Source organism: Salvelinus namaycush, chromosome 35, assembly GCF_016432855.1.
Source record: "Salvelinus namaycush isolate Seneca chromosome 35, SaNama_1.0, whole genome shotgun sequence".
NCBI lineage: Eukaryota > Metazoa > Chordata > Actinopteri > Salmoniformes > Salmonidae > Salvelinus > Salvelinus namaycush.
The window spans coordinates 13,516,253-13,542,898 of record NC_052341.1 but is presented as its reverse complement, the minus strand read 5'-3'; the positions used below and the strand labels follow the sequence as shown (position 1 = coordinate 13,542,898).

General features: G+C 49.2%; 1 protein-coding gene across 1 annotated transcript in view; it reads right to left on the bottom strand.

Moving 5' to 3' along the window:
* Window positions 1–114: 114 nt before the first annotated feature.
* LOC120030011 (fibulin-7) overlaps window positions 115–26,646 on the bottom strand; it is a 33,421-nt gene continuing 6,889 nt past the window's right edge. The window contains exons 3-8 of the mRNA XM_038975326.1: window positions 17,080–17,256; window positions 9,335–9,460; window positions 8,810–8,947; window positions 7,696–7,833; window positions 2,303–2,441; window positions 115–1,484 (exon numbers count right to left, since the gene is read on the bottom strand). Of these exons, the coding sequence (XP_038831254.1) occupies window positions 1,112–1,484; window positions 2,303–2,441; window positions 7,696–7,833; window positions 8,810–8,947; window positions 9,335–9,460; window positions 17,080–17,256 (1,091 nt within the window). The 3' untranslated portion in view covers window positions 115–1,111. The remainder of the gene's footprint in view (window positions 1,485–2,302; window positions 2,442–7,695; window positions 7,834–8,809; window positions 8,948–9,334; window positions 9,461–17,079; window positions 17,257–26,646) is intronic.

Genomic DNA, 26,646 nt, shown 5'->3' with positions numbered 1-26,646 from the left:
TGTATACTGTATTTTGGGATAGGGACATGGGCTGATCGCTTGACCTTCCTCACTGTATGCTGTATTTTGGGATAGGGACATGGGGTGCAAATCAGATCAAACTAGTAGTGTAGAACTGTCTTTATTTCATGTATGGAGAAATAGTTGTGCAATAATAATGACTTATTAAAACATTAGATGGCTGATATATTGTACACTGCATTGGCAAGGCCGCCAAATCACTGTAGTTACCATGTAATAATTACATCATATCTTAATTACATACTGAATATGAGCATAGTGGAAATATGTCCAAGTACAATATTACTGTTTCTATTGTAAAAATAAAATAAAAAAATGGGGAAAAAACACTCTTAGTTGTTCCAAGTGTTTAGGTCCTATAATCAAGAAGCAAGTCAGTAAAAAACTGGTGTAAATGATACAAATTGTAAAAGCACACTGCATTGAATCACTGAGTATGTAACAATAAACAACAGCAACAAAATATTCAGATAAATCAGAGCCATGTTATACCGGGTGTGCATCCCAAATGGCACCCCATTCCCTACATAGTGCACAATTAAGTTGTGCACTTAATAGGGAATAGGGTGCCACTTTGGACGCAAGCATTGGTTCATGTCTCTTAAAGGACTACTCTGTGACATTTACAGCCGTTTTTGATCATCAGCTTTAAACGAAAACTAAGTAAATGAAGGAGTGGGCCTTTAAACAGATCTAGCCAATGGTATTCCACATACATGAGCGCCGCCTCCGGTCACTATGGCAACCCCAGGGCCCAACTCCTGAGCGAATGAAAGAAAAATAATATTACCATTCCATTACCACTTTGTCAGTTTGTTTCACAAATGTTTACTCACTCACATTCATTAACTCACTCACTCAATCAACCATTCATTAATTTCAGTTACATCCTCACTAATATACTTTATAGTCAATGTCAGTCCAAACAATTCTGTGTCTGTCTCTCTCATTTTCTTTTAACTTCTCCTTCTCCCTCTGTCATTCTCACTCGTTTCTCCCTCCCTCATCCCTCTGTCCAATGCTCTTTTTTTTCTCCTCCTTCCTTCTGTCCCTCTCACTCGCTCCTCTGTCCTCTGTCTGTAAATCCTCCTCAGAAGTCATAGGCCGACACAAGAACATGCACCTTCGCCACATGCTTAGCCTGGAAGGTGCGCTCACTATACTCGGACATATCCACATCAACGCTGATATCCTGCGGTCCTCGTAACCCCTGAACCAGGATCAGTTCACCCGTCTGGCGGTCCGACCTTTGCATCACGAACATCCCGCGGCTGTTGCCCCCAACGATGCCGAATCGCAGGCTGTCGGGGCCGGGGCGGCCGGGGGCGGCGGCAGTCGCCATGCGGAACAGGGTAGCCGGGGTCTGGAGGTTGGAGGGGAGGGAGAGGTAGTGGAAGGAGACCGTCTTAGGAGCCAGGTGACAGGAACGACTCTCCATAGGGCAGGGGTTCCTCTCACACTGACTGTGGGGGAGAAGAGAGGAGATGTTGATGTAATTTTGAGAACAATAGGCTCTAGTGACATGAACATACAAATGTGTACACAGCACACAGAATCAAACGCACACAATCTGGTACCATCATTTACAAACAGAGAACAATTAATTCCTTTCCCCGTTAGAACTCAGTCAAGTATCCCTGGTCAAAGTGTTTGAAATAAGAGACAAAATGTTTCAGTCCTGATTCATCTTGTATGAAGAAACTTTATTGTTTTGAGATTTTTTTACCAACATACTTTGTTTAAGTCGTACTGGTCTGGTTTTATGAGCATTCCTATGAGACACACGCCTTGCAGTGACTGTATTTGTTTCCCTAAAACATAGCAATTGAATAAGTATGCAGAAGATACACTGTATATCTCGCTATCCCTCTAGATTGGAAACTTAATACTGCGCAAAAATAAAACGCTTCTTCAATTAGCTGCAGAGTGGACAATATTATCATTGGAAATTAGAAGAAAGCTGTCTGTCTCTTGAGAGTAGTGGCTCTATCACAGGATTAAGAATAACACACACACACACACACACACACACACACACACACACACACACACACACACACACACACACACACACACACACACACACACACACACACACACACACACACACACACACACACAAACACACACAAACACACACACACAGTATCCACCGCCAACTCCCTCTGAATTGGTGGAATGCCTACAGTAGGAATACTGGGGGTCTGACCAATTATTCTACTGCTGGGGGAGGAATAATACACACACAAACACCAGGGGGTGTCTATCTGTATCTACTTACAAGGGAGACGTCTTGACGTAGCTGATGTTGCCGTGTGATCGGGGACACTCCGGGCTCACACACTGGAACCCTCCTCCTGTGTTGATACATGTTGTTCCTCTACTGCAGTTGTGCTGCTGGGTCAGACACTCATCCACATCTGGAGGACAACATGAGAGAGGGATGAAAGAGAGGGCGAGAGATGAGAGAGGGAGAGGGAAGAGAGAGGGAGGGGAAGGAGAGAGAGAGAAAAGGGCAAAAGAGAGGAAGAAGAGAGCAAGGGGGAGTGAGAGAGAGAGAAAGAGAGAGGGGGGTTGGGACAGAGAGAAAGAAAGGGAAAACGAGAGAATAAATTAAACAGAGAAATAAAGATTGAGACGTCCAGCCTCTGACCCGTCCGACTGGCACCCTGCTTCGTGGTTAGTGTCGTCTGGGCTGGCGGGCAGGAGGGCTAGACTAGAGGACTGTGGGACTGACTGTTTATTTGGTTGTTCAGTTTAGTCTCCCCAAAACGACTCGTCTCACGTATTCCTTATGGTCTGTTCTGCTGGGAAGTAGTGAGGTCATCTGCTCTTCCACTGGCCAGCAGAGAGGTTACCGCTTCATAAGCTACAGGGGAGTTGATGAAACTGGACTGGGGAGTAGAGACTATGGTCAGGCCAAAGACAGGGCACTGGACACATCCACAGAAATACATACAGCCACCAGCCTCCTCTTTCTCTTTTGCTCTCTCCCTCCTCTCTTCCTTTCAAAGGGTCTCCATCCATACCATCCATACCATCCATAGCTAAGCTAATACACTGCAGAGCAATACCTCCCTCCACCACCATCGCCCTTCCTTTCCAAAGACCTCTGAAGCTAAATCAACCATGAAGATGTTTGTTTATCCCTTCTCTTCATCCCTCCATTCCCTCGCCTCTCTCCTCCATTCTCTCATTCCACCTTTATTAATCCTCCATAGCTAAACCATGTTTGTTTATTCATCCCTCCCTTCTTCTCTTTATCCGTCTTTCACCCCCCCCCCCCCTCCATTCCCTCATTCCACCTTTATTAATGTACTGCAAAGCCCCACAACACCACCAGCCACATTATACAGAGCCAGGACCCAGGCTGTGTCTAGCTGGGTCACTCCTACAATGCGCTGCCTTTTCTGTTCCCAGGAAATGTTGTGTAAAATGTAGATTCCAAAAGGCTTTAAATATAAGGTCACGTGTCCTTTACCTTAAAAACAGAAGAATATAGATCTTGAAAAGGAATTTTATGCATTTTTAACACTTTTGTCAGTGGATGTAGGTGTTTTACCGTGTTCCCAAGACCCCGGGTGTTATTAATCAACTTCTACGAGAAATACAAGCCATAAAATATTCAAATATATTTCAAATCTTTCTTCATTATTTTATAGTCTCAGTTAAAATCTCTCTCATCAAAACGTTTTTTTCATTATTGTATTTTTTATTATTGTATTTTCTATTATTGTATTTAACATTTTCTGTGTGTCCCTGATATCACTTCCCACCCTGTTAGTTTGTAGTAATTATCATTTAGAAGACAGACCCTTCCCACAATGACATCACGTTCTGAAAGTGCCATAATTTTTTGGTTGGAATATCAATGGTGCAAAGCTAGACAAAACTAAACAATCGGTTTTATCTATTTTTCATGATGCTAGTCTGTTTGTCTCACTCATACATTCTAGCCTGTTAGCGTAAATTATAGAGAAAATGTGTCACATTTCAACATATAAAAATACATTTAGAAGTTAAAATCATCTTCAAGTGCTTACCATTATGCACGCTTAAAGTAAAGATTCACCCATTTTGAATGGTATATTGCTTTTGTGTATCTCTGCGCGATGTTCTATCGATTCCCTGGGTAATTTCATGTTTCAATGTGTATCTGAGATATTGCTGTTCAAGCATTGCAATAAAGCCATTCTCACTACTCTAGAAGTTAGGAATACGACATTTAGATCGCAAAAACGTACATCATAAATGTCAGTACTGGCCGATGTCATAACGTAGGAGGTTGTCTTCTCGAGAATGAGCCATTGATCATATTTTTTTGCGATATTCCTACCTTGAGAAATGTGTAATTTAACAGAGGGTCTGCTTCTTCAGTCCAGGGTGAGGCACATCGATCTGCAGGTTGAACATGGTGAGCTTGTAGACTCCTAAATTGATAGTGCAGTTTGTTTAGGCGATTCTACAGCTAACTAGCTACTTCACGTGCTGATATTGACTTTTGTATTATTGTGTGTAGCTACGTTTGCTAGCCAGTCAGCCCATAGAGAGTGTATTGCATTGTGGGGTTTGTAGTCGACTTGAGCTGCAATAGATTTCGACAACAATTTCACATTTTATTTAACTAGGAATGTCAGTTAAGAACAAATTCGTATTTATAATGACGACCTATCCCAGGCAAACCCGGACGACGCTGGACGACCAAACCCGGACGACCTATCCCAGGCAAACCCGGACGACCTATCCCAGGCAAACCCGGACGACGCCAATTGTGCGCCGCAGCCGGTTGTGATACAGCCTGGAATCGAACCAGGGTCTGTAGTGTCACCTCTAGCGCTGAGATGCAGTGCCTCAGATCGCTGCGCCACTCGCCACTTGCTACCAACTTTGCTATAATGACAAAATGAAACATTTCTTGACAAAAAATATTGTAAATTATAGGAATGAGTGGTTTTGGGTGGATGTTTCCTTTAATCTCAATCACCCACAGATATATGGCTAATTTAGGCTCCAAATTTCCACCCTGTTAGGACTATGCAATGACTGTATGGTATTATGCACCTAGAGATTTAAGTGCCTGAGCTTGACCAATATTTTTTCTGAAAGTCCTTTTTCTGATAGAAAACTAAACAAATGAAAAATATATAAGCTACTTTTTCCCCTAAAAGTGATGTGGTCCAAAAGGCTATAGATGGTATGAAAGACACAGCCATCAAATCCTTGCTTCCTCTATACTCCATAATTGTTTACTCAATTCCTCTCAAAGCACAAGAAAGCAAGGACACACGGATTTGACAGCTAACGTTTTCAGCCCCAGCCCCAGCCCCACTCCCTGCCTGTAGCTTTGTAGTTATAAGCCCAGCTCTGCAGCTCCATGCATAGCGCCACAGCCAAAAACCCATGGAAATGAATGGGCCATTGTCCTCCATCCCCTCCTACTAGAAGTCCTCACCGGTCTAAAAAGCTGGATCCGTTCCGAAATGGATCCGTGGCTTTCCCACCCGACCCGATATATATATATTTATTTTTATTTTTAAATGGAGACCAGTTCTGAACTAAACCCATGACAGTCACACCCATTCTGAAAACCACAGTGGAAAACAGACCCAGTTTGGGATTTGACTGACCTATTCAAATCCTGAGAGAAAGAGAGAGAGAAAGACACCTTCAACTCGGCGCTGCCAGCGCCATCAATAAACAAGCGATATTGGCCAAATGATCCACAGTTATTTGTCCTTAAAAACTGCCTATAACAAACTGCCTATACAAAAAAACTATTAGCTGTATTTCGATAGTAGTCTTTTGTTTTATTGGTTTTTACTTTCCTAAAACAATAGTTGTCTACCTCACAGTTAAGCTGTTGGAGATTTGAGCGACATGCATCAAGGCATTGCACGCATAAGGCCTAAGCGTCCACTGTATGATATTAATATAAAAAATATATATATTAAAGGAGACAAGCTTAGGCCTAGCCCTAGAGAGACGGAGAGGAAGATATAGATATTCCGGCGCCATGTTCCGGACATCGACATGGATTTATTTTTAGTTGTCAGATAGGCTACTACTGCTATACAGATATAGGTGTACAGAAGGATGCTAATTCGTGAATTTTCATTCAGAATATATTTGATATTGGTAGGCCTAAAACATTCTTCCTCTCAAGCTTTTAGATTAGATTCACTAGAATCCCCATGAGCCGAAGGCAATGGCGACAGCTAGTCTTATTGGGGTCCAACACATAACGAAAAATACATTACAGACAAAATACTTTACATTTAAAAACATTAACATGTGGTGTGTGTGTGTGTGTGTGTGTGTGTGTGTGTGTGTGTGTGTGTGTGTGTGTGTGTGTGTGTGTGTGTGTGTGTGTGTGTGTGTGTGTGTGTGTGTGTGTGTGCGTGTGCGTGCATCTAGATGAGTCCATTGGAGCCAGTTGGAGTGTCAGTGCGCACTGCATTCATAGGCCTGCTGTAGCTAAGCCTAATAATAGCCATACCATACCAAACTTTCACAAAAGTTATTTAACTTTATTAGGGGTAATATCAAAAGTAACTCATGCCATTGTTTATAAGGTAAATACAAACATGTTATTATATTGCGGCATTACATTAATTACCAACAAAGTCCAATTCCTACTGTAGGCCTACCCAACAAATGACAGCAAGGCTAATACTATTTATTTTACAACAGGCCTACTTTTAACCTGAAACTAAATACGGAGTTCAAAACACAGTTAGAACTTACTTTAGCCATGAAAATGTCTCAACAAAAAGAAACAAAACACTTTTTGAATAGTCCATTTAAATAACTGGTTTAGATTATTAAATAGACTTACAATAATCATCATCATCATCATAATAACCATCATGATTTACAATAATATTAACGACTAAACAATTGATAATAAATACGAAAATAAATAAATGAAAGTTTGAAAATTGCATCAAACCAGAATAGCGAGTTGCACACAGACACGTAAACGTTTTTCTCATCTTTGTCCACTACAAAATTCAAACTTGTCCCCGAGGACTTTCCCCTTTTCGGCTTCTTTTCACTATACTCTTTCTTCTCTAACTGAACATTTTCTTCAATGAAAAAGGACTCCATCTTCGCAATCAACAGTAACCTAGGCCAAGGCTCCTTTCACTCGCTCTCTCTCTCTCCTCAGCAGCAGGCGCACTTGAGGCGGGCAGCCTGAACCAGTTTCAGCTGGATATAAGCTATACGTTTTATTGAGTTGCAATTGTCTGGCACAGATAACAAACTCGCGCAGCTCTCATCACACAAACACTACATTAACAGAGGACAGGTACAATCGGGTCGGTCCGTAAATACATTTTAATTGCACATACCAGAGACACCAGGCAATTATATCAGACCCGGATCCAAGACAAATGTCAGAATTTAGGACCAGGACCACCACTTGGGTCCCTGGTGGTTCTCGGAATTTCGGGTCTGTTGAAACCATGAAGACCTCTACCTTCTACCTTCCCTACCGCCCTCCATCGCCTCCTACCCTCCATCCTCTCCTGCACCACTTCCGCCCTCCATTCCCTTCTACCCTCTCTTCTGCCCGCGTCCCTCCATCCCCTCCTACCCTCCCTTCCCCCCTCCATCCCTCTATCCCCTCCATCCCCACCTATCCTCCCACTATCCTACCCTCCTGTCACTCACCTTCACAGCTCCTTCCATCAGGCAGCAGCTTGTAGCCTCTGGGGCAGGAGCATTGGTAGGAGCCTGGGACGTTGACACACTCATACACACACAGCTTGCCCCCCTGGTCCAGCCGGTACACCTCACACTCGTTCACATCTGGGAGGAGAGAGAGAGGAGGGGAGGAGAGTGGTTTTATTTGACCCTTGAAGTTTTCTGAGCAAAAAAAACGACATTTATTTATTTTCATGGTTGGACATAAAATACTGTAAAACACCAGAAAATCAGCTCCAAGTGATTTTAATTTTGGATATCTGTTCCCAAGTATTCCCATACATAATAGAGATACGTGATTGTAAAAAATGTAAGCAAGGTTTGAAATGATTGTTTTAGTCAAATATATTGTATATCAGTCTACAAATGACTTGTAATTATGTTCCAGCCCCCTGACCATCCGCTCAAGAAAAAAATGGCCCGAGGCTGAATGTAGTTGATGATCCCTTCCCTAGAGTCATACATTTACCAGGATCGAAACAGGAATACAGGATAGAAGGATAGAAAGAGAGGAATAGGTGGAAGGATAGAGAGGGATACAGTAGGTAGAAGGATTTGAGCTAAAGGGCAAAAGGCCCTCTGTCCAATCTCTCATCTGTTCTGTCTGGCTGTCTGGGATGGGGTAAGGAGAGAGTAGTTTAATGCCTAATTAAGAGTTAGGGACCAATAACATGACATCTCTGCAACAGCACAAGAGATGGAAATGGGTGTTCCAGGGTCTAGACACATAAACTATGGACATTACAGCCATGTCAAGCAGCAGACCTGGGTTCAAACAGTATCTGTTATCTTTCAAATAGGAAGGTGGAGATACCGCCACCATATTGCTTATAACTATCCAATCCTCTCAGATCCTAACTAGTGTTTAGTGGGTAGGGGCTAGATGCTAGGGGTTGTTTCTGGAAAAGGCCAGTCTTTCCCTGGCAGATGGAGTTGTCTGAGGTACCACTCATATGAAACACAGCATCACAGCGTTGGGCTCTGTCCATTTTGGCATAGCCTGATTAAACCAGATTGAACAAAACTAACCAGGCTAACATAACCAAACTAACCAGGCTAGATCACTGTCTGACTGTCTCACCCTGGCAGATGCTGTTGTCCGAGGTGCCACTCATGTGAAAACCAGCGTCGCAGCTACAGTGTTGGGCTCTGTCCACCTTGGCACAGCGGGGTCGTCGGCTAAACGCAGGGTCGTCCATGACGCTCCACTCAGGTGGCGCTGAACGCGAGAGAGGGAGAGGGAGGAGCTTAAACTTCGCCCGGCGGCCTGGAGAGGGCCTGTGCACCACTGGACAACGCAACCACAACCACGCACAAAAAGCACAGGCACAAATACAACCACAGCACAACCACAACCCAACCATGCAGACGTACATGACAATACATTGGCAAACAACAAAGACAAGGACATACACGTATCAAGGACTTGACAACACATACACAGACATAACACAACACATACAACAATGCACAGATATCCACAAATACAGTATGTACAACAGAACATCATATGTGATATAGCAACAAATAGCAATGTCATGCAATTGTCTCTAGGTCCTATGTCCTATGGTAGGGTCTTAGGTGTATGAAGTCTGGTACTGCTGACCTGTCTGTGTCTGGTGCTGACAGTTGGATCCACTCCAGCTCTGTGGACAGGTGCACTTGTATTGGTTGACTCCCTCTACACAGGTCCCTCCATTCTGGCATGGGTTACTGGAGCACTCACTCACATCTATGGACATAAGGGAGAGGTGAAAGAATGAAAGATTTCCTGACCAAGATGGCTGCCCTGTAGTCACATTGCCTAGAAAGCTCATGTCGATTCTAGTGTTCTATTTAATTCTGTGGTTGACACTGTTCTAAATACATACATCATGTCTCACCCACGAATGAGCATACTGTTAGCTCTCTACTTGTCTTAGTCCCATCTAGGGGCTGTAGGTCTGCTCTCTGTCCAGGGGATGGGTGATACCTAATACAGCAGATTTAGACCAGACTAACCTGGTGGCATCGTTTACAGACAGAGGACAATTCATTCCTTTCCCCGTCAATACTCCCCTTCAAGTCTCCAGCCTCACCGTTCAAAGTGCTTGAAATGAGAGATGAAATGTTTCAGTCCTGATTCATACTGTATAAAGTGGTGTTGTTTGAGCTAAATGGACTTGCAAAGATGGGGAATGGATGGATGGTGATTTGGGGGGTTGTTGTCAAAAAAGTTCTCCAGAGAGCGTTGGCATGGTTTTATTAGCATTATGGTTTTAATGGTTTTATAATGGTTTTAATTCTTGTAGAATTGTAATGTTAGGAGGCACATGCCTTCCACTGACTCCAAGAGTCTGTGTTTATGTAACTGCTTATAACAAGTGAAAAACTCCCTAGAAGAGGTTTGTACTGATTTTGTACTTATAAATATGAAGAAAAGGTTATTCTTCAAACGTGGAAACTTAATCCATTACAACAAAAACACTTCTTCAATTGGCTGCAGAGTGGACAATGTTATCATTGGAAATTAGAAGAAAGCTGTCTGTCTCTTGAGAGTAGTGGATCTATCACGGGATTAAGAATAACACACACACACACACACACACACACACACACACACACACACACACACACACACACACACACACACACACACACACACACCCTACTCTACCCTCATTCCCCCTCCCTGTATCCACCATCACCTCTCTCTGAATTGGTGGAATGACTGGAGCAGGAGTACTGGGGGTCTGACACATTTTTGTGGATCCTTTGTTCGAACTTTCAGAGGCAGCCCCATTCATCCCTGGTGCTACACCAAAAGGTTGATGCCGGAGAAGAGGGAACAGAAGTGGGGTTCTATTCAGACTCAGGCGGCGAGAAAACCATCAACATTCAGTTCCTGGACAATAAAGTAGATGCGCTCAGGGCGAGGATCTCCTTCCAGAAAGACATAAGGGACTGTAACATACTCTTGATTTCTTTCTTTTTGTGTGTGTTTACTTGTTTGATATTTTACTGCATTGTAAAGAGCTAGTAACATAAGCATTTCGCTGCACCCGCTCTAACATCTTCTAAACTGTGTACCTCGAACAATAAACTTTGATTCGATTTTTCTTCTGCTAGGGGGAGGAATAACACACATACACGTCCCATTCAGGGTGACCTTGTTTGAGCTGGAGCAGCCCCTGAAAGCCAGGCTGAAAGGGAGAAGGCAGCCCATCCCGTGAGCCCGCCGGCTGGCCAACTAGAGGGGTACCAAGCTTCACATAAACCGATAAGGGGATCAGAAGAAAAGGCCCATTCTTCATCGTGGCTGGAGCTCAGAGCCCTCACTGAATGAACCCCTCGTTAAAGTGGCATTAAATGTCTCAGAGGACACAGAAAGCACCTGTACTAGACTGCATTCCAGGGGGGGGCGCATTCCCCTATTCCCCTTCCCCTCTCTGTGTTGCTGCTATTCCCCCATAATAACGACTACGTCACAAATGGCATTATATTCTCTATGTAGTGCAATTGACCAGGGCCCATAAGTAGTGCACAACACAGATAATATGATGTAATTTGAGATGCAGTCCAGGATTGGCAGCAGGGCTACTGTAAGATTACTAGCCCCTTCTCTTTTTTCTGTTCCTCTCTTCAGTCTTTTTGTCCAGGGGTTCCAGAAGGCAGAGGTTAAGTTCATCCATGCTGTTCCTCTCTTCAGTCTTTTTGTCCAGGGGTTCCAGAAGGCAGAGGTTAAGTTCATCCATGCTGTTCCTCTCTTCAGTCTCTTTGTCCAGGGGTTCCAGAAGGCAGAGGTTAAGTTCATCCATGCTGTTCCTCTCTTCAGTCTCTTTGTCCAGGGGTTCCAGAAGGCAGAGGTTAAGTTCATCCATGCTGTTCCTCTCTTCAGTCTTTTTGTCCAGGGGTTCCAGAAGGCAGAGGTTAAGTTCATCCATGCTGTTCCTCTCTTCAGTCTCTTTGTCCAGGGGTTCCAGGAGGCAGAGGTTAAGTTCATCCATGCTGTTCCTCTCTTCAGTCTCTTTGTCCAGGGGTTTCAGAAGGCAGAGGTTAAGTTAATCCATGCTGTTCCTGTCTTCAGTCTCTTTGTCCAGGGGTTTCAGAAGGCAGAGGTTAAGTTCATCCATGCTGTTCCTCTCTTCAGTCTCTTTGTCCAGGGGTTCCAGGAGGCAGAGGTTAATTTCATCCATGCTGTTCCTCTCTTCAGTCTCTTTGTCCAGGGGTTTCAGAAGGCAGAGGTTAAGTTCATCCATGCTGTTCCTGTCTTCAGTCTCTTTGTCCAGAGGTTTCAGAAGGCAGAGGTTAAGTTCATCCATGCTGTTCCTGTCTTCAGTCTCTTTGTCCAGGGGTTCCAGGAGGCAGAGGTTAAGTTCATCCATGCTGTTCCTCTCTTCAGTCTCTTTGTCCAGGGGTTCCAGAAGGCAGAGGTTAAGTTCATCCATGCTGTTCCTCTCTTCCTTCTCTTTGTCCAGGGGTTCCAGAAGGCAGAGGTTAAGTTCATCCATGCTGTTCCTCTCTTCAGTCTCTTTGTCCAGGGGTTCCAGAAGGCAGAGGTTAAGTTCATCCATGCTGTTCCTGTCTTCAGTCTCTTTGTCCAGGGGTTCCAGAAGGCAGAGGTTAAGTTCATCCATGCTGTTCCTCTCTTCAGTCTCTTTGTCCAGGGGTTTCAGAAGGCAGAGGTTAAGTTCATCCATGCTGTTCCTGTCTTCAGTCTCTTTGTCCAGGGGTTCCAGGAGGCAGAGGTTAAGTTCATCCATGCTGTTCCTCTCTTCAGTCTCTTTGTCCAGGGGTTCCAGAAGGCAGAGGTTAAGTTCATCCATGCTGCACGCACATATTTCATTACAGCACCACGGCCCATAGTCTAATAGCAGCAATTATGTTAAGCATGCTATTGATGGCTCACATCTCTGCCAGCCCGGCCATCGCTACTGGCACTAGCCGAGACATTCCAACTTGCATTCCAAATGGCACCCTATTCACATAGGTCTCTGGTCAAAAGTAGTGCACTAAATAGGGAATAGGGCACCATTTGAGACACATCCAAAGTGGTACAGTCAGTTCAGTCAATGTGAGCTTAGGTCTCAAAGGAGACGGTGATGTTGATGTTTAAAACGACCAGGAAAAGACCCAACTTGCACAATATCATCTCTGTGGATGGGTTCTAAAGGGGGTAGTCCTATACATATATAAGATGTCTAAATTTAGAGTTTGGCTTTAAAAAAGCACTATTGAGAGAGAGAGGATAAAAAATTTAAAATATGTGGAAAAGGAGTTAAAATATCCCAGGGAGTGAAATAGGTCTATACATCTGTACCTGTCCTGTGGTCAGGTGGCCCCGGGGAAGGCAAATAAACGCCATGGGATTAGGAGAGGAGTCAAAATACAGTTAACCCTCAGAGGCAAAGACCTACCTCTTTCCCTCTTTCATTTTCTCTCTCCCTCTCCCTCTAGCTATCCCTCTATAGCACTCTCGTTCAAAATACAGTTAGCCCACAGAGCTAAAGACCCAGGGACTGTGCCCTCCTTCTATCCTTATTTCTCATTCCCTCTCTCTCCGTCTATCTATCCCCCTCCCTCTCGCTATCTCTCCCTCTCTCTCTCGATCTATCCCTCTCCCTCTCTCTCCGTCTATCTATCCCTTTCCCTCTCTCTCGATCTATCCCTCTCCCACGATCTATCCCTCTCCCTATCTCCCCCTCTATATATCCCTCTCCCTATCTCTCCCTCTATATATCCCTCTCCCTCTATCTATCCCTCTCCCTCTCTCTATCTATCCCTCTCCCTATCTCTCCCTCTATCTATCCCTCTCCCTCTCGCTATCTCTCCCTCTATATATCCCTCTCCCTCTCTCTCCCTCTATCTATCCCTCTCCCTCTATCTCTCCCTTTCTCTCCCTCTCTCTCGCTCTCTCTCCCGCTATCTATCCCTCTCCCTCTATCTCTCCCTTTCTCTCCCTCTCCTTCTCTCTCGCTCTCTCTCCCTCTCTCTCTTATAGGTCAGGTATTTTTCACTCTACACATTTTCACACTCTTCTCTCTTTTTTTCTGTTTTTCTCTCTTTTTCTCTCTCTCCTTGTCTTTCTCCCCCCTCTATCCCTCCATCTCTTCCCCTTTCTTTCCTCATATTCTCTTCCTCTATCTCTCTTTTCCTCTCTTTTTTTCCCTCTCTCTTCCTCCGTCATCAATCTTTACAAGTCTACAGGGCCCTCTGTCTGAACAGACTACTCTAGATTCTAGAACAACAAAGGGTCTGGGTCGCAGACGCCAGATTTCTGAACAGTAGTGTTCTTTTAACAAACTAAACAAGCTCAGTCAGAGCAGTTCCTTACAGGAATGTCTGTCTGTTAACTCTTCAGTCGGTCTCAATGTATTTATTTTTTGCTCAACTCTGAGTAGTTGAGGGTGCACTGTCTGGCACAACCCAATAATTAATGCAGGGCTGGGTTAATTTCATTAGGTAGAAAATGAAAGAAAACAGACTGAAACAGAGAGGGACTACCTGGAATTGTCCAATGAAAAACTCACATTTTTCGTGGTTAAACATTTTACATGGCATGCCCCAAAGAACACGGCCTAGATTTAGTTTTAGCCAACTGTATTTTTGTAGCCACTGCAGCCACTCTGACCACAGTTTTATCAGAAAATCTTCATAGGTCAAATTGTGAAGAACAGGATGGGAGTTTAAAGTGATAGTGATGTCAGTAGTAAAAGCTAAGCACTAACAGGTGTATGGATGGATCGCCACTGTGCAGACACATACTTTGGAAACACGGCTTCAATACACCACCGCACTCTAATGTAACATTAGCACGTGTTAAACATTCTGACCTGTAACCATCCCTCCTTACTCTTTACTAACACCCCTTCCCCCTCTCTGCTGCCCTCTCTGTCCCTTCCTCTGTCCCCCTCTCTGCTGCCCTCTCTGCTGCCCTCTCTGCTGCCCTCTCTGCTGCCCTCTCTGCTGCCCTCTCTGCTGCCCTCTCTGCCCCTTCCTCTGTCCCCCTCTCTGCTGCCCTCTCTGCCCCTTCCTCTGTCCCCCTCTCTGCTGCCCTCTCTGCCCCTTCCTCTGTCCCCCTCTCTGCCCCTTCCTCTGTCCCCCTCTCTGTCCCTTCTTCTGTCCCCCTCTCTGCTGCACTCTCTGCCCCTTCCTCTGTCCCCCTCTCTGTCCCTTCTTCTGTCCCCCTCTCTGCCCCTTCCTCTGTCCCCCTCTCTGTCCCTTCTTCTGTCCCCCTCTCTGCTGCCCTCTCTGCCCCTTCCTCTGTCCCCCTCTCTGCTGCCCTCTCTGCCCCTTCCTCTGTCCCCCTCTCTGTCCCTTCTTCTGTCCCCCTCTCTGCTGCCCTCTCTGCCCCTTCCTCTGTCCCCCTCTCTGCTGCCCTCTCTGCCCCTTCCTCTGTCCCCCTCTCTGTCCCTTCTTCTGTCCCCCTCTCTGCTGCCCTCTCTGCCCCTTCCTCTGTCCCCCTCTCTGCTGCCCTCTCTGCCCCTTCCTCTGTCTCCCTCTCTGCCCCTTCCTCTGTCTCCCTCTCTGTCCCTTCCTCTGTCCCCTTCTCTGTCCCTTCCTCTGTCTCCCTCTCTGTCCCTTCCTCTGTCCCCTTCTCTGTCCCTTCCTCTGTCCCCCTCTCTGCTGCCCTCTCTGCCCCTTCCTCTGTCCCCCTCTCTGTCCCTTCTTCTGTCCCCCTCTCTGCTGCCCTCTCTGCCCCTTCCTCTGTCCCCCTCTCTGCTGCCCTCTCTGCCCCTTCCTCTGTCCCCCTCTCTGTCCCCCTCTCTGCTGCCCTCTCTGCCCCTTCCTCTGTCCCCCTCTCTGTCCCTTCCTCTGTCCCCCTCTCTGTCCCTTCCTCTGTCCCTTCTTCTGTCCCCCTCCCTGCTGCCCTCTCTGCCCCTTCCTCTGTCCCCCTCTCTGTCCCTTCTTCTGTCCCCCTCTCTGCTGCCCTCTCTGCCCCTTCCTCTGTCCCCCTCTCTGTCCCTTCTTCTGTCCCCCTCTCTGCTGCCCTCTCTGCCCCTTCCTCTGTCCCCCTCTCTGTCCCTTCTTCTGTCCCCCTCTCTGCTGCCCTCTCTGCCCCTTCCTCTGTCCCCCTCTCTGTCCCTTCTTCTGTCCCCCTCTCTGCTGCCCTCTCTGCCCCTTCCTCTGTCCCCCTCTCTGTCCCTTCCTCTGTCCCCCTCTCTGTCCCTTCTTCTGTCCCCCTCTCTGCTGCCCTCTCTGCCCCTTCCTCTGTCCCCCTCTCTGTCCCTTCCTCTGTCCCCCTCTCTGTCCCTTCTTCTGTCCCCCTCTCTGTCCCTTCCTCTGTCCCTTCCTCTGTCCCTTCCTCTGTCCCCCTCTCTGTCCCTTCTTCTGTCCCCCTCTCTGCTGCCCTCTCTGCCCCTTCCTCTGTCCCCCTCTCTGTCCCTTCCTCTGTCCCCCTCTCTGTCCCTTCTTCTGTCCCCCTCTCTGTCCCTTCCTCTGTCCCCCTCTCTGTCCCTTCCTCTGTCCCTTCCTCTGTCTCCCTCTCTGTCCCCTTCTCTGTCCCTTCCTCTGTCTCCCTCTCTGCCCCCCTCTCTGTCCCTTCCTCTGTCCCCCTCTCTGTCCCTTCCTCTGTCCCTTCCTCTGTCCCCCTCTCTGTCCCTTCCTCTGTCCCTTCCTCTGTCTCCCTCTCTGCCCCTTCCTCTGTCCCCCTCTCTGTCCCTTCCTCTGTCCCCCTCTCTGTCCCTTCTTCTGTCCCTTCCTCTGTCCCCCTCTCTGTCCCTTCCTCTGTCCCTTCCTCTGTCTCCCTCTCTGTCCCTTCCTCTGTCCCCTTCTCTGTCCCTTCCTCTGTCTCCCTCTCTGCCCCCCTCTCTGTCCCCCACTCTGTCCCCCTCTCTGTCCCCCTCTCTGTCTCCCTCTCTGACGCCCTCTCTGTCTCCTCTCTGCCACCCCCCTGTCCCCTCCCCTCTGCCCACCCTCCCGTCTCTGTCCTCCCCCTCTCTGCCCCCCCGACTGCTGATAAAAGGTATTTACAGTAATAGCAGTAAATTCCAGTGCGTTGTGAAGACAGAGTCCATGGCAGCAGCACTAGTGAAATAGCAACAGGAGAAGAGGAGTGGTGTGACCTTTACAATTTACAGTGACTGGCTGATGTAAACTAAAGTCATTTTAAAGAGGAACATTTGTGTAGGAAATAGCAAAACTGCAATGTAATGTGTGAGATGGGCTCTGGTTTCAGGTGGACAGACAGACAGTGGACAGACACATTGGAACATTGTTACTAGCCCTGCACCACCTAAAGTGATGTGTGTTTGACTATATTGCCCATTTGGACGGACGGACGGACGGACGGACGGACGGACGGACAGACAGACAGACAGACAGACAGACAGACAGACAGACAGACAGACAGACAGACAGACAGTAATGTACCTTTACAGATGGTGTTGACACCACTCCAACTCCCGTTCTCTTGACACACACGTGTCCCGGGGCCCACCAGATGGTAACCATGGGAACAGGTGAAATGGACTTCATGACTGATGAAATACTTGGAGCCAAACTTCGTCCCGTGGACAGGGGCTTCCAGGGAGGGGCATACAGAGGGAGCTGAGGTAGAGAGAGAAGAGGGAGGGAGGACAGAGAGGTAGAGGGAGAGAGGAGAGAGAAGATTGTCACACATGTATGCATATGGTGTCGTGCACCCAGCATCCTGTGGTATTTAGTGCCTGAGGACATACACATGTCAACCGGGTACTGTTGGTGCTGTAGGACTCTAGGACCACTTCATGGGAAAAGACTGACGCAATGCCTCATTTCATCCAACAGATTACTGCTACTAGCCGTTTTGGAGGCGAGGGGAAACCAACAATACCAGTTCTAAAACTAAATAAAACAGCTACTTGAAATAGTTCTCAACAAATGACCATTTTATTGAGAGAAACTAGGCCTACTACAAATGCATAAAGGATAAAATGGCAGCAATAATAGAAAAGAATTCCACAAATGTACAGAATTGAAAGCCAAGGTGTTGTAATTACACACTGATCAAATGTTCCCTTCCTTTAACTGTACAAAAATATGCCTGAAAGATGAGGTATGTTGGTTATGTTTCAAAATGCTGATTCCTGCCATTCCTGTGTTCTGGAGTTAGCCTACCACTTACAATTGAAAGCCAAGGTTTTAATGTAATTAGATCAGTATGTGCTTCTTTTCTAAATCTGTATCTAAATAAAGAGGTTTGACCTCTAGTACAGTACAGCTTACGCTTTTGGGATAAACACCCCACACCCTGTCAATTGCATAATATTGTACCTCCCAAAGTAAAATTGTATGGAAATACTGTAAGTGGTAGGCTAAATCCGCTATAGAACACAGGTATGGCAGGAAGCAGCATTTTGAAACATAACCAACATACCTCATCTTTCAGGCATATTTCTGTACAGTTATGTCACGAATATCACCGAAGGTGGCTCCCCTTCCTATTCGGGTGGCGCTCGGCGGTCGTCGTCACCGGTCTACTAGCTGCCACCGATCCTTTTTTCCTTTTTCGTTTGGTTTTGTCTAATTGTTTTCACCTGTTCCTTGTTGAGGTTTTGGGGTGGTTGTTATTTAAGTTCGATTAGCCCGCTTGTGTTTGTGCGGGCTTGTTTTTGTATTGTGAGAGGTGTTCTTTATTTATTATGGGTTTTCCGCTGTCCGGTTTGATACCAGAGTGTACTTAGGTGGAGTGTATTACGCCTATGTTCGGCGTTACCTTTTGTACCTTTTTTGGTTGGACATTAAAGCGTGTTTTTCCCCGTATCCTCTGCTCTCTGCGCCTGACTCTACACCCATTCACTCTTTGAGCGTTACAGAAGCCCGCACCATCATTATGGAGTCAGCAGGAGCAGCGACCACCCCTCTCCCTATGATGGAGGAGCGAGTCCTTCATCACACGTCCATCCTCCATCGCATCGGATCAGCGATGGATCAGATGATGGAGAGGATGGACCGCTGGGAGAGGAGTGGTCTCCCTACTACCCCTCCAACCCTCCCACCGGCAACGATACCATCTCCTCCAGCGGGGTCCGGTACCAGCGCTCTGCGTATTGCGCCTCCGAGGGAGTACGATGGAGCGGCGGCAGGGTGCCAGGGATTCCTGCTTCAACTAGAGCTTTACCTGGCTACCGTTCGGCCGGCTCCCTCAGAGGAGGAGAGCGTGAGTGTCCTCGTCTCTTGCCTGACGGGTAGAGCCCTGGAGTGGGCCAATGCCGTCTGGAACGGGCCCGACTCGGCGAGGGGCCACTACCTGGAGTTCACCCGCCGTTTCCGGGCCGTGTTCGATCCCCCTCCGGAGGGCCGAGCGGTGGGTGAGAGATTGTTCCATCTCAGGCAGGGGACGAGGAGCGCGCAGGACTTTGCACTGGAATTCCGGACCTTGGCCGCTGGAGCGGGGTGGAACGACAGGGCCCTGATAGACCATTACAGGTGTAGCCTGAGAGAGGACGTCCGCAGGGAGTTGGCTTGTCGGGACACTACGCTCAGCCTGGACGAGCTCATAGACATGTCGATCCGATTAGACCATCTGCTGGCTGCTCGCGGACGTTCTGAAAGGGTCCTGTCTGTTCCACCTCCTGGCCCTCCCGCTCCCATACCTATGGAGTTAGGGGGGGCTGCATCTAGGGAGACCGGAGGAGGAGGCTCCTCCTGTACCAGCTGTGGCCGGAGAGGGCACACTTCCGGTCGGTGCTGGAGGAGTCCATCTGGGAGTCGAGAGGGCAGGCAGAACACTCCTCAGTCACCCCAGGTGAGTCGGCACCACCCTCACCCAGAGCTTCCTGTTGGTCACATGTTTTTATTAATTTGTTTCCTTAAGTTTTCTCCTTCTCTCCAGCATAAGGTGCTAGACGATTCAGGCGCAGCTGGGAACTTTATAGATCGCGGACTCGCCCAGAGGTTGAGGATTCCGTTAGTACCGGTAGACCCCCCTTTCCCCGTGCACTCCTTAGATAGTCGTCCGTTAGGGTCAGGGCTGGTCAGGGAAGCCACGATTCCTCTGGAGATGATTACGCAGGGGGATCATAAGGAGCGGATTAGTCTGTTCCTTATCGATTCACCTGCGTTTCCGGTGGTGCTGGGTATTCCCTGGCTGGCTATTCACAATCCTAAGATTTCGTGGAGACAGGGAGCTCTCCAGGGGTGGTCTGATGAGTGTTCAGGCAGGTGTGTAGGAGTTTCCATCGGTGAGACGATGGTGGAGAGTCCAGACCAGGTTTCCACCGTGCGCATTCCCGCTGAGTATGCCGATTTGGCTATCGCCTTCAGTAAAAACTGAAGGCGACCCAATGAAGACCCCATCGACAGGGGGATTGCATGATAAACCTCCAGGTAAACGCTGCACTGCCCAGGAGTCACGTGTATCCTTTGTCCCAGGAGGAGACGTTGGCTATGGAGACATATGTCACGGAAGCTCTGGGACAGGGATACATTCGGCCCTCCATGTCACCACTCCTCGTGGTGATGGAGTGTGACCGCGTCAAGGCCGTGCGTAATTGGCCGACTCCGACCACGGTAAAAGAGGTGCAGCGGTTCTTAGGGTTTGCCAATTACTACCAGAGGTTTATCCGGGGTTTTGGCCAGGTAGCGGCTCCCATTACCTCACTGCTGAAGGGGGGGCCGGTGCGTTTGCAGTGGTCAGCAGAGGCGGACGGACCTTTCCGTCGTTTGAAGGCGCTGTTCACCGACGCGCCAGTGTTGGCTCATCCGGACCCTTCTTTGGCGTTCATAGTAGAGGTGGACGCATCCGAGGCTGGGGTTGGAGCCGTGCTCTCGCAGCGCTCGGGTACGCCACCGAAGCTCCGCCCCTGTGCTTTTTTTTCGAAGAAGCTCGGGCCGGCGGAGCAAAACTATGATGTGGGGGACAGGGAGTTGTTGGCTATGGTTAAGGCCCTGAAAGTGTGGAGACACTGGCTTGAGGGGGCTAAGCACCCTTTCCTCATCTGGACTGACCACCGTAACCTGGAGTATATCCGAGCACCTAGGAGACTGAATCCTCGTCAGGCAAGGTGGGCCATGTATTTCACTAGATTTCGATTTACGATCTCGTATCGGCCAGGTTCCCTCAAGACTAAGGCCGACGCGCTGTCCCGTCTCTACGACACTGAGGACCGGTCCATCGATCCTACTCCCATCATTCCGGCGGCTAGGCTGGTGGCACCGGTAGTATGGGAGGTGGACGTGGACATCGAGCTGGCGCTAAGGGAGGAGCCTGCGCCTCCACAGTGCCCGGAGGGTCGTAGGTACTTGCCGCTCGCTGTTCGTGATCAATTGATTCGATGGGCTCATAGTCTACCCTCGTCAGGTCACCCGGGTATTTCGAGGACAGTGCGAGGTCTTAGGGGGAAGTACTGGTGGCTCACCTTAGTGAGGGACGTGCGATTCTATGTCTCCTCCTGTTCGGTGTGCGCTCAGAGTAAGGCTCCTAGGCACTTGCCACGAGGGAAGTTACAACCCCTCCCCGTTCCACAACGGCCGTGGTCCCATCTATCGGTGGACTTTCTCACTGACCTTCCCCCGTCTCAGGGAAACACGACGATCCTGGTCGTTGTGGATCGGTTCTCGAAGTCCTGCCGTCTTATCCCGTTGCCCGGTCTCCCTACGGCCCTACAGACTGCGGAGGCTCTTTTCACCCATGTCTTCCGGCACTAAGGGGTGCCCGAGGACATCGTTTCTGATCGGGGTCCCCAGTTTACCTCCCGAGTGTGGAGGGCGTTTATGGAACGTCTGGGGGTCTCGGTCAGCCTGACCTCGGGGTATCACCCGGAGAGTAATGGGCAGGTGGAGAGAGTGAACCAGGAGGTGGGTAGGTTTCTGCGGTCGTATTGCCAGGACCGACCAGGGGAGTGGGCGAGATACATCCCCTGGGCTGAAATGGCCCAGAACTAAGCCACTCCTCTACCAACATGTCACCGTTTCAGTGCGTGTTGGGGTACCAGCCGGTCTTGGCACCATGGCATCAGAGCCAGACCGAGGCTCCTGCGGTGGAGGAGTGGGTGCAGCGCTCTAAGGAGACCTGGAGGGCCGTCCAGGAGTCATTACGTCAGGCGAGTGGACGGCAGAAGAGGAGCGCTGACCGTCACCGCAGTGAGGCCCCCGTGTTTGCACCGGGGGATAGGGTCTGGCTCTCGACCCGAAACCTGCCCCTCCGCTTGCCCTGCCGGAAGCTGGGTCCGCAGTGTGTGGGGCCATTTAAAGTCCTGAGGAGAATAAACGAGGTTTGTTATCGATTATTACTTCCTTCGTATTATCGTATTAACCCCTCGTTTCATGTGTCTCTCCTCAGGCCGGTGGTAGCTGGTCCCATGCAGGAAGGTGAGGTTCCGGAGGTCCCTCCGCCCCCTCTGGACATCGAGGGGTCCCCGGCGTACACGATACGGGCCATTCTGCTCGAGACGCCGGGTGAGGGGCCTGCAGTACCTCGTGGACTGGGAGGGGTACGGGCCGGAGGAGAGGTGCTAGGTCCCGGTGGGGGACATATTGGATCCATCTATGCTGAGGGAGTTCCATCGCCTCCATCCGGTTCGCCCTGCGCCTCGGCCCCAGGTCGTCCCCGAGGCCGGTGTCGGCGCGCTGCGGGAGCCGCGCGTCAGGGGAGGGGTACTGTCACGAATATCACCGAAGGTGGCTCCCCTTCCTGTTCGGGTGGCGCTCGGCGGTCGTCGTCACCGGTCTACTAGCTGCCACCGATCCTTTTTTCCTTTTTCGTTTGGTTTTGTCTAATTGTTTTCACCTGTTCCTTGTTGAGGTTTTGGGGTGGTTGTTATTTAAGTTCGATTAGCCCGCTTGTGTTTGTGCGGGCTTGTTTTTGTATTGTGAGAGGTGTTCTTTATTTATTATGGGTTTTCCGCTGTCCGGTTTGATACCAGAGTGTACTTAGGTGGAGTGTATTACGCCTATGTTCGGCGTTACCTTTTGTACCTTTTTTGGTTGGACATTAAAGCGTGTTTTTTCCCGTATCCTCTGCTCTCTGCGCCTGACTCTACACCCATTCACTCTTTGAGCGTTACAAGTTAAAGGCAGGGAATGTTCTTACTGTGCTTTTAGTTTTCATCTAACTGAAAGCACAGTAAGAACATTCCCTTCATTTGACTGTACAAAAATATGCCTGAAAATATATATTTTTTCCAAAGATTGGAAGCACAGTCTTTTCACTGTCCCCAAATTTAAGAAAGCATATAGTATTATATAGAGACATTATTGCACAGAAATCCGTTCCATCTCATATTGCTCAAATAAACAGCAAACCTGGTTTCAAAATAACCTGGCTTCACAGATAAAGCAACACCTCACAGCACAACGCCTCTCCCCTAGATAGTTTCTGTGTATGCATTGATATGCAGGGTACGTGTGCTGTTTTTTTTTTAATTATGTCGTTCTGTCCTTGAGCTGTTCTTGTCTCTTAATGTTCTGTATTATGTAATGTTTCATGTTTTGTGTGGACCTCAGGAAGAGTAGCTGCTGCTTTTGCAACAGCTAATGGGGATCCTAATAAAATACCAAATACCAAAATACCCCACTCTTATGCATAAAAAAATTCAGGGGATTTAAAAAAATCTAATTTAATGGGAGAATAAACACTGAGTGTACAAAACATTAAGAACACCTTCCTAATATTGAGTTGCAGAACATCCTCATTTCGTTGGGGCAAGGACTCTACAAGGTGTCGAAAGCGTTCTACACGGATGCTGGCCCATGTAGACTCCAATGGTTCCTACAGTTGTGTCAAGTTGGCTGGATGATGCACACAGGAAACTGTTGAGCCGTGAAAAACCCAGCTGCATTGCAGTTCTTGACACAAACCGGTGCGCCTGGCACCTACTACCGTACCCCGTTAAAAGGCACTTAATTTTTAGGTTTTACCCATTCACCCTCTGAATGGCATACATACACAATCCAAGTCTCAATTGTCTCAAGGCTTAAAATCATTATTTAACCTGACTCCTCCCCTTCATCTACACTGATTGAAGTGGATTTAACAAGTGACATCAATAAGGGATCATATTTTTTACCTGGATTCACATGGTCAGTCTATGTCATGGAAAGAGCAGGTGTTCATAATGATTTGTACCCTCACTGTAACTATACAACAACAGAAATAGGAGAAGAGAAATCTTTAAAGTAATTGCAAGCACATGGCTAAACAGTGTCTAGTTTATTTTTGAGCAAAAGAGAGAGAGGGGTGGTGTAACGGCGGCCTTCCCTCTCTTCACTAGAAGAGGGGGTGAAACAGGGATCGGACCAACACGCAGCGTAGCCAGTGCTCAACATGTTTAATTAACAAAACTACTGTGAACACTAAACAAATACAAAATAACAAAAGTGGCAAACCGATACAGACCTATCTGGTGCAGAATACAAACACAGAGACAGGAAACAACCACCCACAATCCCCAACACAAAACAAGCCACCTATATATGATTCTCAATCAGGGACAACGATTGACAGCTGTCTCTGATTGAGAACCATATTAGGCTGAACACAGAAACAGACGAACTAGACACACAACATAGAATTCCCACCCAGCTCACGTCCTGACCAACACTAAACAAGCAAAACACATAAGAATTCTGGTCAGGACGTTACAGTACCCCCCCCCTGAGGTGCGGACTCCGAACGCACCCCTAAAACTCAAGGGGAGGGTCTGGGTGGGCATCTGTCCGCGGTGGCGGCTCCGGCGGTGGACGAGGACACCACTCCACCACTGTCTTTGTCCCCCTCCTTAGCGTCCTTTGAGTGGCGACCCTCGCCCACGACCTTGGCCTAAGAATCCTCCCCAAGGCCCCCACATGATTTAGGAGGTAGCTCAGGACAGAGAGGTAGCTCAGGACAGAGAGGTAGCTCAGGACAGAGGGGCAACTCCGGACAGAGAGGCAGCTCAGGACGAATGGCAGCTCCGGACTGAGTGGCAGCTCCGGACTGAGTGGCAGCTCCGGACTGAGTGGTAGCTCCGGACTGAGTGGCAGCTCATGACTGGAGGGCAGCTCATGACTGTAGGGCAGCTCATGACTGTAGGGCAGCTCATGACGGGAAGGCAGCTCATGACTGGAGGGCAGCTCATGACTGGAAGGCAGCTCATGACTGGAAGGCAGCTCATGACTGGAGTGCAGCTCATGACTGGAAGGCAGCTCATGACTAGAGGGCAGCTCATGACTGGAGGGCAGCTCATGACTGAGTGGCAGCTCATGACTGTAGGGCAGCTCATGACTGTAGGGCAGCTCATGACTGTAGGGCAGCTCATGACTGGAAGGCAGCTCATGACTGGAAGGCAGCTCATGACTGGAAGGCAGCTCATGACTGGAGTGCAGCTCATGACTGGAAGGCAGCTCATGACTGGAAGGCAGCTCATGACTGGAGGGCAGCTAATGACTGAGTGGCAGCTCATGACTGAATGGCAGCTCATGACTGTAGGGCAGCTCATGACTGTAGGGCAGCTCATGACTGTAGGGCAGCTCATGACTGGAGTGCAGCTCATGACTGGAAGGCGGCTCATGACTGGAGGGCGGCTCATGACCGGAGGGCGGCTCTGGCGGCTCCTGACTGGCTGGCGGCTCTGGCGGCTCCTGACTGGCTGGCGGCTCTGGCGGCTCCTGACTGGCTGGCGGCTCTGGCGGCTCCTGACTGGCTGGCGGCTCTGGCGGCTCCTGACTGGCTGGCGGCTCTGGCGGCTCCTGACTGGCTGGCGGCTCTGGCGGCTCCTGACTGGCTGGCGGCTCTGGCGGCTCCTGACTGGCTGGCGGCTCTGGCGGCTCCTGACTGACGGACGGCTCTGGCGGCTCCTGACTGGCGGACGGCTCTAATGGCTCGGGACAGACGGGCGGCTCTGAAGGCGCTGGGCAGACGGATGGCTCAGATGGCGCTGGGCAGACGGATGGCTCAGATGGCGCTGGGCAGACGGATGGCTCAGATGGCGCTGGGCAGACGGATGGCTCAGATGGCACTGGGCAGACGGATGGCTCAGATGGCGCTGGGCAGACGGATGGCTCAGATGGCGCTGGGCAGACGGATGGCTCAGATGGCGCTGGGCAGACGGATGGCTCAGATGGTGCTGGGCAGGCAGGCGGCTCAGACGGCGCTGGGCAGACGAGCAGTGCAGGCGGCGTTGGGCAGACGGCCGACTCTGACCTGCTGAGGCGCACAGTAGGCCTGGTGCGTGGTGCCGGAACTGGTGGTACCGGACTGGAGACACGCACCTCAAGGCTAGTGCGGGGAACAGGAACAGGGCACACTGGACTCTCGAGGCGCACTATAGGCCTGGTGCGTGGTACCGGAACTGGAGGTACCGGGCTGAGGGCACACACCTCAGGGCGAGTGCGGGGAGAAGGAACAGTGCGTACAGGGCTCTGGAGACGCACAGGAGGCTTGGTGCGTGGTGCCGGAACTGGAGGTACTGGGCTGGAGACACGCACCATAGGGAGAGTGCGTGGAGGAGGAACAGGCCTCTGGAGACGCACTGGAAGCCTGGTGCGTGGTGTAGGCACTGGTGGTACTGGGCTGGGGTCACGCACCATAAGGCGAGTGCGGGGTGCTGCAACTGGAGGAAATGGGCTGGGGCGGGAAGGTGGCGCCGGATATACCGGACCGTGCAGGCGTACTGGCTCCCTTGAGCACCGAGCCTGCCCAACCTTACCTGGTTGAATGCTCCCCGTAGCCCGTCCAGTGCGGGGAGGTGGAATAACCCGCACTGGGCTGTGTTGGCGAACCGGGGACACCATGCGTAAGGTTGGTGCCATGTACACCGGCCCGAGGAGACGTACTGGAGGCCAGATATGTAGAGCCGGCTTCATGGCACTTGGCTCAATGCTCAATCTAGCCCGGCCAGTGCGGGGAGGTGGAATAACCCGCACCGGGCTATGCACATGTACAGGATACACCGTGCGCTCTTCCGCATAACACGGTGTCTGCCCGTACTCCCGCTCTCCACGGTAAGCATGGGAAGTGGGCGCAGGTCTCCTACCTGA